The sequence below is a fragment of the Solanum tuberosum genome, unplaced genomic scaffold, assembly GCF_000226075.1.
Source record: "Solanum tuberosum cultivar DM 1-3 516 R44 unplaced genomic scaffold, SolTub_3.0 scf00063, whole genome shotgun sequence".
Lineage (NCBI taxonomy): Eukaryota > Viridiplantae > Streptophyta > Magnoliopsida > Solanales > Solanaceae > Solanum > Solanum tuberosum.
In genome coordinates this window covers 1,797,876-1,809,561 of record NW_006238988.1, presented here as the reverse complement: position 1 = coordinate 1,809,561, position 11,686 = coordinate 1,797,876, and the positions used below count along the sequence as shown (strand labels likewise).

The 11,686-nt window shown below is 34.2% G+C and overlaps 1 protein-coding gene across 1 annotated transcript; it reads left to right on the top strand.

Moving 5' to 3' along the window:
- Window positions 1-7,404: 7,404 nt before the first annotated feature.
- Window positions 7,405-9,105, top strand: LOC102596866 (kirola-like). The gene is made up of 2 exons (XM_006345229.2): window positions 7,405-7,648; window positions 8,782-9,105. Exons 1-2 carry the CDS (start codon window positions 7,465-7,467, stop codon window positions 9,036-9,038), a joined length of 441 nt encoding a protein of 146 aa, XP_006345291.1. The 5' UTR covers window positions 7,405-7,464; the 3' UTR covers window positions 9,039-9,105.
- The last annotated feature ends 2,581 nt before the right edge of the window (window positions 9,106-11,686 follow it).

The window sequence follows — 11,686 nt, the reverse complement described above, 5'->3', positions numbered from 1 at the left end:
TATATATATATATATGATTAGGTAAAAGCTAATTAAAGAGAAAAGACCCAAAGTCGTCTAGTCACCAGAGGCTAGGACCTAAGTTTTTATATATATATATATATTTGAAAAATGTTATAAAATATATTTATATATTAAATTTAACATATTGTTAATATTTAAAATATATTGTAAGGTTGTTCGGTTCGGGAATTTTTCGGTTTTTTTCATAAATTAAAAAGACCATCCCAATTGTTCTGGACGGTTATACACTTAAATAAAAGTCCACGGTATTATTAAAAAATAGCATAAACTATTCGGCTCGGTTAGGTTTGGTTGGTTCGTTCGGTTTTTTATATTCTTGTGACACCCCTAGCTGTTAGTGGACTAAGCAATTACTTTCTAGTTGTTGTTTCTCATAGAAACGTGTTTTAGTAGTTCCTAGTTTTTTAGGTATCAATTATTGTTTGTGGTTAAGTTATTTCCTTTTCTTTAGGAGTGGGAGAAGGTGGTTTGTTGCTTGGTTTATCTATTTAAGAGTCCTGTAATTAGGTTTCATCTGCAACAAAAATAGAAATTTCTGTTTGCCTTCAATATTCTCTCTATTTTTTGTTACTTTTCTTAACATTTGGTATCCGAGCCAGGCTGAGAGTTCCTCAAATCGTGTGTGAGTGTTGGGCATTGCTTATTGAAAGTTCTTTTTCTTTAAGTACTATTGTAGCAATAAAACATGGCATTTGAAAGTTTTGTTCAACCAAGTATTCCACGCTTTGATAGTCATTACGACCATTGGAACATGTTGATGGAGAATTTCCTTAGGTTCAAGGAGTTTTGGTTAGTTGTTAGTACTGGCATGCAAGAGCCAACAACTAGTACTGCTTTGTTGGAAGCACAAAAAACAGAGTTGGATGGTCTAATACTTGAAAGATCTTAAAGCAAAGAGTTATCTTTTCCAAGCTATTGATCGCTCAATATTGGAAACTATTCTTTCCAAGGATACTTCTAAGCAAATATGGGATTCCATGAAGAAGAAGTATTAGGGAACGGCAAAGGCAAAAGGGCACTATTGCTATCTCTTCGTGCTGATTTTGAGACTCTCACTACAACAAAAACAACTTTCAGCGACAATAAATATAGACATTAATAAAGAGTGCTAAAGTCTTTTAACGGCATTAGTTAAGTGCCATTAGAACCAATGTCGCTAAAAGGCTTTAGGGACATATACAAAGAGTGTTAATTGTCGCTAAAATACATATTTAGCGACAATTAAGCTATTGCCGTTAATAAATTGCCGCTAAGGATAATTTTTGATGTAGTATCTACAAATGAAGATGAAAGAATCAATTTCAGAATACTTCTCGAGGACAATGGCAATAGCAAATAAGATGCGGATACATGGTGAAAATCTGGAATATCTCACTATTATTGAAAATATCCTTCGCTCCATGCCGTCGAAATTCAGCTATGTTGTTTGTTCAATTGAGGAATCAAAGCAACCAATGAACTTTCCATTGATGAATTGCAAAGTTCATTGTTGATTCATGAGCAGAAAATGAATCGACAAACGATCGAGGAACAAGCTCTTCAAGTCTCATCCAACTACCACTCTTCAAAAGGTTGTGGCCGTGGAAGAAGAAGAGGGAGAGGAAACAATGATGCATGGGAGGCACTCGCATCAGAAATTTGAAGAAAACTCTTCAAATTATGAAGGAAGGAAAATAAGTTGTGATAACAACAATAAGCTGAAGTCAGTAAACAAGTCAAAGGTTGAATGTTACAGATGTCACACGTATGACCATTATAAAGCAGAATGTAGAACTAACTTGAATAAAAATGGTGGAAGGCAGTCCACTTTTGCAGAAAAGGAAGAAGAAATATCTTTAATAATGGTTTATCAAGAGAAGGAACAAGTGACAGAGGAAATTCAGCAGAATATATGGCACTTAGACAATGGTTGTAGCAATCATATGTGCGGAAACAAGTCAACTTTCTCCATATTAGATGAGTCATATCGGGATTTTGTGAAGTTCGGGAATGACTCAAAAGTTAAGTCATGGGAAAAGGAGAGGTAAGCATTCGAACTAAAAGGGATATTGCTCAAATATTTTCTAATGTCCTTTATGTTCATGAGTTGAAGTCAAATATGTTGAGTCTTGGTCTGTTGCAAGAGAAGGGGTATGAAATTGTCATTAAAAATGGAATTTATCGGATTCAAGATGACAACCTAAGCTTAATTGCTAAAGTTAAAATGACTGCAAACAGAATGTTTCCTCTCTATCTCAATAATATACAGAAATCACGCTTCTTAGCAAAACAAGGAGATGATGCTTTGGCAGTGGCATTTTCATTTTGGGCATCTTAATTTCGCTGGATTAAAGACCTTGCAACAGAAGAATATGGTGATTGGTCTACCTCAAATTTCAGCTCCATCTGAAATTTGTGAAGAGTGTGTTGTTAGCAAGCAGTCTCGCAACTCTTTTCCACAAAGGGGGTTCATGGAGAGCAAAGAAGGCACTGGAACTTGTCCATTCCGATATTTCTGGACCGATAACACCATCTTCTAATAGAAGTAAAAGATATATAATTGCCTTCATTGACGATTTTACTCAGAAAAGCTGGATATACTTTTTGCAGGTGAAATATGAAGCTTTCGAAGCTTTTAAAAGCTTCAAAGTGCTTGTTGAAAAAGAGATCGGTAGCCCAATAAAAGATCCGGGTTCATATCATGGGAGAGAATATAACTAACGTGAATTTGCAATTTTTCATGAGCTTCATGGAATCAAAAGGAAACTTACAGCAGCCTACTCGCCCCCATCAAAAAAGGAGTATGTGAGAGGAAAAATCGCACTATGTACATGGTGCGAAGTATTTTGACAAGAAGTGGTGTTTCAAGAAGCTTTTTGCTTGAAGCAGTCAATTGGACTATTCGTATCCTGAATAGATGCCCCACATTTGCATTTAAAAATATGACTTCGGAGGAAGCATTGAGCGGACAACGACCAACCGTAGATCACTTTAGAATCTTTGGGTGCATTGCATATGACCATATTCCAGATCAAAAGAGAAAGAAGCTTGTCGACAAGGGAGAGAAATGTATTTTTCTCGGTGTTAGTGATCAATCAAAAGCTTACAAGCTTTATAATCCTAACACTAAGAAAATATTAGTTAGCCGAGATTTCATCTTTGATGAAAATCAGTTTTGATCGTGGAACAAAAATGCCATGGGAGAAAAAATTCCAGTATGCCTTGATGGAGAAAATGGTGAAGAAGCAATTCAGCCTCAATAGCAAGTTCTAACAGTAGTAGTCCCTGAAAATGCTCAAGATAGCAATCATGGAAGTTCTAAAACATCACATGTTATGGATGAGCAGAGAGAAACTGTAGCTGATTCACGTGCCCCTTGTGCTCCAAGAAGGCCAGCATGGATGGCAGATTACGAGGTAAAAGGAATTGATCCATTGGAAGATCCTCTCACTCATTTTTCTCTATTTTCATATTGTGACCCAACAAATTTTGAAAGTATCGTCAAAGATGAAAAATGGCAAAAGGCAATGGATGATGAAAGGCTACAAACAAGAATTAGGAATGGATTGCAGAGAAGTTTTTTCTCCTATTGTCAGAATTGACACGATCAGATTGGTGATTGCATTGGCCGCTCAAAATTCATGGCTCGTCTGCCAATTGGATGTGAAATCAACCTTCCTACATAGAGACTTGCAAGAACATGTATTTGTTGAACAACTTCCTGGTTATGTTAAGATTTGTGAAGAGCATACAGTTTGCAGATTAAAGAAAGCTCTATATGGACTAAAATAAGCTCCTAGAGCTTGGTATAGTTGTATTGATGCCTATTTTCAAAAGGAAGGTTTTCAAAAATGGCCATATGAGCATACTCTTTATACAAAGTGTGAAGATAGAGGGAAAATGTTGATTGTATGCTTGTATGTAGATGATCTGATTTATACAGGAAATGATAGTTTCATGCTAAAAAGAGTTTAAAAAATCTATGATGCTTGAGTTTGATATGTCAGATCTTGGAAGATCGCATTACTTTCTTGGCATAGAAATAGTGCAATCAGTTGATGGAATATTTATTTCTCAAAAGAAGTTTGTGCGAGAAATTTTAGACAGGTTTCGAATGAGCAATTGCAATCCTGTCAGATGTTTGCTTGAAGCTTACAAAGGATATTGGAAGGAAAAAGGTCGATAGCACTTTTTTCGAACAAATTGTGGAAAATTTGATGTACTTATCAGCAATGAGGCCAGACATTACATATGTCGTAAGTCTCATTAGCAAATTTATGGAGAATCCCAAAAAATTGCATCTTCTTGCTGCAAAGAGGATCCTTCAGTACTTAAAAGGTGCCATAGATTTTGGATTGGTCTATAAAAAGGGTGAAATGGCAAATTTGATTGCGTTCTCTGATAGTGATTATGTTGGAGATGTAGCTGATCAGAAGAGTACTTCAAGTTATGCGTTTATACTGAGTTCAGGTGAAGTCTCATGGTCATCAAAGAAACATCCAATCGTCACTTTATCAACAACTGAAGCTGAATTTGTTGCTGCAACGGTATGTGCGTCACAAGCTATTTCTTACTCAGTTGAACTTCAAGCAACAAGAAGCAACGATAAGTTATTGGACAACAGTTCTGCCATAAAGTTGTCTAGAAATCCAGTTTTCCATTTGAGAAGAAAGCATATCAATGAAGATGGAGTAATTGATCTTATGTTTTGCAGAACTGAAGATCAGGTGGTTGACATATTCACTAAACCCCTCAAATATGCATCATTTGTGAAGCTTAGGGAATTACTCGGAGTTCGTACTTTTGTGGATCTAGCTTCAGAAAAATAAACCCAAAGTCTTCAGTTTAAGGGAGGGAATGTCAAGTATTTAGTAGCTCTTAATTGTTTGTTACAACTGTTAGTGAACTAAGCAATTACTTTCTAATTGTTGTTTCTCAGTGAAACGTGTTTTAGCAGTTCCTAGTTTTTAGGTATCAGTTATTGTTTGTGGTTAAATTGTTTCCTTTTCTTTAGAAGTGGGAGAAGGTGGTTTGTTGCTTGGTTTATCTATTTAAGAGTCCTGTAATTTGGTTTCATCTACAACAAAAATAGAAAGTTCTCTTTGCCTTCAATACTTCTCTCTGTTTTCTCATTATTTTTCTTAACAGTTCATACTTGCTTATCTTTGGAGTTCTGTAGCTCTATGCCTACTGAGTACCACTTGTTGATAGTCATGCTACACTTCTGCACCTTACCGATCATAGTACGAGTTCTCTTCTTGATTTGGATCTCGTGTGAAGCAGCTTTTAGGATTCAAAGACTGTGGTGAGCTCCTGACATTCAAAGTTGTTAATCTCCCTCTATGTTGGCTAGGATTAGTCTTTATTTTGCTTTCAGAGGCAGTTCTATATTTATTGAATTTGAAAAACCTTGTACTAATGTGTTTGACTAGATGCTTGATTACTAACTAATGTAAGGTCTTGAGATGGTTTTGTTGTATTTTTATCTGTTTACTTCCTTTTCTCCTCATTATTGTCCCCGACCCCTTTTGTGTTCTTCCGCGTGATAGCCGTTGCTTCTAATTCCAGGCTATGAGTTAGACTTACCTACTAATGGGATGTGGTTGGTGCCAATATGACCCGAGAAATCAGATCATGACATAAGTTGATCAAAAACTAACAAAGAGCCATTTTCTCATACATTAAAAAGCCTAAATGGACATGTGACAAAATTAATATAATATCTTCCATTTATAATCCTCTCTCACACGAAATAGGCATGCTCCCATAGGTATTAGGCAAAGGAAATTAAACAAAAATATATAACATTGTAAATTGGTCAAAAAAGTCTAATCTTAAAATTTAGTTTTTAAGTCAAATACCTAAACTCCTTGATTTCTTCAAATAGTTATCGATTGTGGTTCTCTTACCCGTATGAGAAAAGTAGAGAACTCTCCGAGCCGAAAATCCTTGTTACATTATTCACTTATTTGATTAAAATGATTTTTACGCTCCCCCAACTTCATATGGAGAATTCCATAAAGATTTCGCAAAAAATTCGTCCGGAAGTCATATCACCAAAATATTCATGGGCTTACACAAATGAAAAATTGAGAAAATCGCTTAACTCTTGTAAATTGACCCCGAAATGCCCAAAATTACTCTAAAATGGTGAGACTGTCTGTATTTCTCCCCCCAACTCACTACGGACGGTTCCATGAAGGTTTCGCAAAAAAATCATCCGAAAGCCATATGACAAAAATATTCATGGGCTAACACATGAAAAACTGAGAAAATTGCCTAATTCAAGTAAATTGGCCCCTAAATGTCCAAAAATTACTCTAAATATGGTGCGACTGTACGTACTGCTCCCCAACTCTCTATGAAGGATTTCATAGGGTTTCGCAAAATATTCATCCAGAAGACATATCACCAAAATATTCATAGGCTAATACACACAAAAACTTAGAAAATCGTCTAATTCTTGTAAATTGGCTCCTAAAGGACCAAAAATCACTCTAGAAATGTTGAGACTCTATGTACTGGTCCCTCAATTCCCTACGGAGAGTTCCATAAAGGTTTTGCTAAAAATTCGTCTGAAAGCCAAAACACCAAAATATTTATGGGCAAACACGTATGAAAAACTGAGAAAATCACCAAATTCCTGTAAATTGACCCCTAAATGCCGAAAATCACTCTAAAAATGGTGAGATTTTTCATTTATGTATTCACTAAATATCTCAACAAAATTAAGAATCGTGTATTTGTAAACCTCAATATATCTGTAAAATGAATATACCTTATTAATTGCAAGCAGATCTTCACCATCGTATAATTACAATGGGTACATAAAGTTTCATTGTGAAAATGGTCAAATATGTCATCGAACGTTGAGAAAAGGCTCATTTATGTCGTCCATTAAAAATTTAGCTCATTTATGTCATTTCCGTTTTAAAAAGGTTGATCCATGCCATTATTTGTTAACGGAAAACAGTTTGGTTTTGCAAAACCAATTCTTTACACATGGTCAATTACGATTCGGTCACATCATTAGTTAAATAAGTTTTTAAAAGAGAAAATGCTCAAATATGCCATCGAACTTTGAGAAACTTTCATCTATGTCATCCGTTAAAAACTTGGCTCATCTATGTCATTTTCAGTTAACAAATTATAGCATGGATGACCCTTTCTCAAACGGAAATGGCATAGATGAGCCAAACTTTTAACGGATGACATAAATAAGTCTTTTCTCAAAGTTCAATGACATATCTAAGCCTTTTCCAATTAAATTTTTAACTAAACTAACACCTAATATTACAAAAAATGAAATAACACTAATCTTAGATCCCCAACTAAAAACACGTGACATATATATTTGCTAGCTTTCACCGCTAATTAAACTCTATATAAAGATTACATGTTCATAACATTTTCTCACCAATTCCTTTTCACACCTTATAACTATTTCGAGGAGAAGAAAATATGGGTATCAAAGGCAAGTTGATTGCTTCAATGGAGGTGAAGTGTGAAGGACACTTGATTCATGATCTTATGCACACCAATACTCATCAAGCAGCCAACATAAGCCCTACTATCTACCATTTTGAGGTTCATGAGGGTGAAATAGGAAAAGTTGGTACGATTTTTAACATGAAATATAATGAAGGTAACATACAATATTTATCCTCTCTCTCAATTTGATTTACTTGCATCAATTTTCTATACTTGGTGTATTTTGTGGTATGAAAACTATGTTTTTGAGAAAATAGTCTGCATGAAAAACTTAGCTGATGTTTGGACAAGAGGGAGTTGCTCGGATGATAGGCATCTATCACTTCTAACCTGAAGGTTGTGAATTCGAGTTAGCAAGGGAGGAGGCATAAAAATAAATTGTTTGATGGAAAATTACTTTTGTGATACCAAACATAATATAATCTAATTATAGTTTTCCTTACTAATTCTCATATTCCCCAAAACGTCAGCTCTTCTTTTGAGATTTTAAAGACTACTCCATTCAGTAAAGGTAGACAAACCAATATTCAAGTGCATTAACAGATAATTTTTGGAGAAAAATGAAAAACAATATTCAAGTGCATTAACAGATAATTTTTGGAGAAAAATGAAAAACAATATTCAAGTGCATTAACAGATAATTTTTGGAGAAAAATGAAAAACAATATTCAAGTGCATTAACAGATAATTTTTGGAGAAAAATGAAAAACAATATTCAAGTGCATTAACAGATAATTTTTGGAGAAAAATGAAAAACAATATTCAAGTGCATTAACAGATAATTTTTGGAGAAAAATGAAAAACAATATTCAAGTGCATTAACAGATAATTTTTGGAGAAAAATGAAAAACAATATTCAAGTGCATTAACAGATAATTTTTGGAGAAAAATGAAAAACAATATTCAAGTGCATTAACAGATAATTTTTGGAGAAAAATGAAAAACAATATTCAAGTGCATTAACAGATAATTTTTGGAGAAAAATGAAAAACAATATTCAAGTGCATTAACAGATAATTTTTGGAGAAAAATGAAAAACAATATTCAAGTGCATTAACAGATAATTTTTGGAGAAAAATGAAAAACAATATTCAAGTGCATTAACAGATAATTTTTGGAGAAAAATGAAAAACAATATTCAAGTGCATTAACAGATAATTTTTGGAGAAAAATGAAAAACAGTAAAAGAAATATAATATTTTGTAAATTCTTTTAAATCTTTCATGAGGAATTGTGCAGTTGAACTAGGAGTAATATCTTTGTATTTACTAAATTTAATGAATACAGATGTACAAGAAAAGACTGTGAAGTATGAAATTGAAGCCATCGACAGTTACAAGAAATCAATAAGCCGGAAAGTGATTGGTGGAGATTTGTTAGATTTCTATAGTTCCTTTACGTTCGTATCATCCTGTGAACAACAATGGATTACATGGACATTTGAGTATGAAAAGAAAATTGAAAGCAACCCAGAGCCCCTTAATTTCTTGGGTTTTATTCTTAATGTGACCAAGAATATTGAGGGTCACTTTCTCAAAAAATAGAAAAAAAATGTATTGTTTTATATATGTTTGCGTGTCTATACACATAAACATATGTGTGTACGATGAATAAATGGAAATATTAGCTAGTTCTAGCTAGCGTATGGAATAAATAATTAATATTGTGTTTGAATTAGAATATACTAAATAAATAATTAATATTGTGTTTGAAGAATATACGTACTATATATTTCAATCTTCGTCTATGGATATATTCCCTATAATGAGTAACTGTTAGATAATATCTTGTCATTATCCAAAATTTGATCATGATGATGCCTACCATAAAACCCTCATATGGCAAGTCAAAACCCAAACAACAAGCAATAAATGAAAGATATAATACATAAGCATGACCTTTAACTTGGCTTCATTTGACAACTATGGCCTTTAACTTTGGGTGTGCACAAGTAATCGCTGAAACTTATTAAAAATTGAACAAATGGACACTTTCGTCCTACATCGCATCCTACATGACAATTTTGTGTCCTATGTGGCATCCTACATGTATTATGCCACGTGGGATACATGTGTCTACTTGCTCAATTTTATACAGGCTTAAGTGTCTATTTGTGCACACCTGAAGTTGGAGGGTGTAGTTGGCAGTTGAAGCCAAGCTAAGGGTCATGTTTATATATTATGCCTAAAATGAAAACTAGAATATAACTACACAGAATCAATATAGACAGAGAACAGGATCATGGCATAAATATGCATAATGGTAAAAAAATATACAATAAAAGCCCAAAAATGATCAAGAAAGACTAATATACATAAGAACCAAATCTTGAACCTAGTGTAACTTGTGCAAGAGCATCTAAGTACAGAAAGAGACTATCTACAACAGATCTGTATAGTCAAAATACAAAATACATAGGTAGAAGAATACAAAAGGGAAAAATGCAAGTCTCTAGAGATAAGTAAGGTTTAAAGTTGATAAGACATTTTTTTTTGGTTAATCTTCTCTTCTTGTTGAAGTAATGATGGGCAGTAAGTTGGTTTTGATGCTATTACCCTTTTTTTTTTATGGATAGTTTCTATGCATGTTTTGCAATTAAATCTTTGGATGATATATGCAACACCTCCACTACTACTGAAAAATTTATTAAAAAAAAGTTTGAATTTTTGAGTTACAAGGAAGCTAAGTTTGACTATGGACAATTTTTTATGAAGGCAAACTAGTATCAGTGATTTGATAATTTCAAAAGGCTCAAAACATGCCTTTTTGTGACATCTTTCAATTTGAAATAACTATGAATAAGCTTGAAATTGGAAATAGTCATTTTTGGGAAGAATTCAAAAATCTGGAAATTTAGTCAAGTATGGGAAAAAAAGTGAGTTTTTGGTCAACTTCAAACAGTCATAACTCCTAGCTCTGGATGAGTTAGGTGTATTTTCCAGTTATTTTTGCAAAGCCCTTGGAATGATCTTTCCAACGCCGCCGAGTTTGCTCGATTCCGAATTCGTATGAGTGAGTTATGCCCTTTGGAAGTTGGGCTGTTGGCATAGGAAAGTTCACCCGAATTTGTAAGGGTATTTTGATCTTTTCCCTAACCATTTCTTTTGGTTATATTAAGGGTCCCAGCTGATTTTAAATCAGTATTTCTTTGTAAAAAGTGAGTGTTAGGGTTGTGAGTGAAGAGAGAAAGAAGAGGAGAAAGAGAAGGAAGCTAAGTTCGTCGAGAACGTCGTGGATTTCGTCGGGGGTGATCCCTATTAAGGTATGTGAGATCATAGTGCTGGGTTGGTCCATTCCCCCACACGCCAAACTCGTTTTACTTTCCGAGAAATAGATTGGTTGTGTTTGTTGAATTCTTGTGGTTGTGTTGAAGTTTCTTGTTGATTGGGTACATGTTTCCGGATGGAGAGTTGAATCTATTGTATATTAAGGGTTTTAATGATCCCAAGTGTTTGGGGAAAGAACCTTTGAAGTTAAGAGGGTTTAGAGTTGGAAAAATGAAGGAGAATAGTCAGGCAGCTTGCATGAAACAAGTCCGCGTCACGGACTTGTTTTCTCTGTGAACAAAAATCTGCTCCGCATCGCAGACAGGACACGGACTCCACTATTTCAAAATCAATTTCGTGAGCTTTTATTTAGGAGCATCTCCGCGTCGCGGACTTGTTCCAAGACTGTGTTTTCGTAAATTTTCTCAAGTTTAGCTAATCGAAACTATGCATAAACATCAAGAGATCTTTCCTATCACAAATCATGAACCTTGATTAATCCATAATCCAATTCAAGGAAATGTTAGGATCAAAGTCAAGTGAAGTTAGGAAGCAAGTCAAAGCAAGTTTTTTTAAAGTTTTTTTAAGAGTCTTTACTAAACGTCTAAACTTCATTTTAAGGCTCAAGTTTCAAGCAAAGTAAAGAGTATAGAGTTGAGTTCTTTTTCTCAAGAGTTACTAGGGAACTATGTATTCCCCAAAGAAGTTTATAAAGGTTTTTTCTTTACATTTGAGTAAGAAAGGAACTATGTTTTCCAAGAGAGCCTTTGGGCTAAGCTTTGAGCAATTATCTCAAACTAAAGAAAGATGTGTTTAAAACACTTATGAGCTAAAGTATTTTGGGAGTAGTATTGAGCACTGAATTGGGGACGCGAGTTCACATTAACTCAACTCTCCATAAGAACCATGTAGCCAACATGGGACTT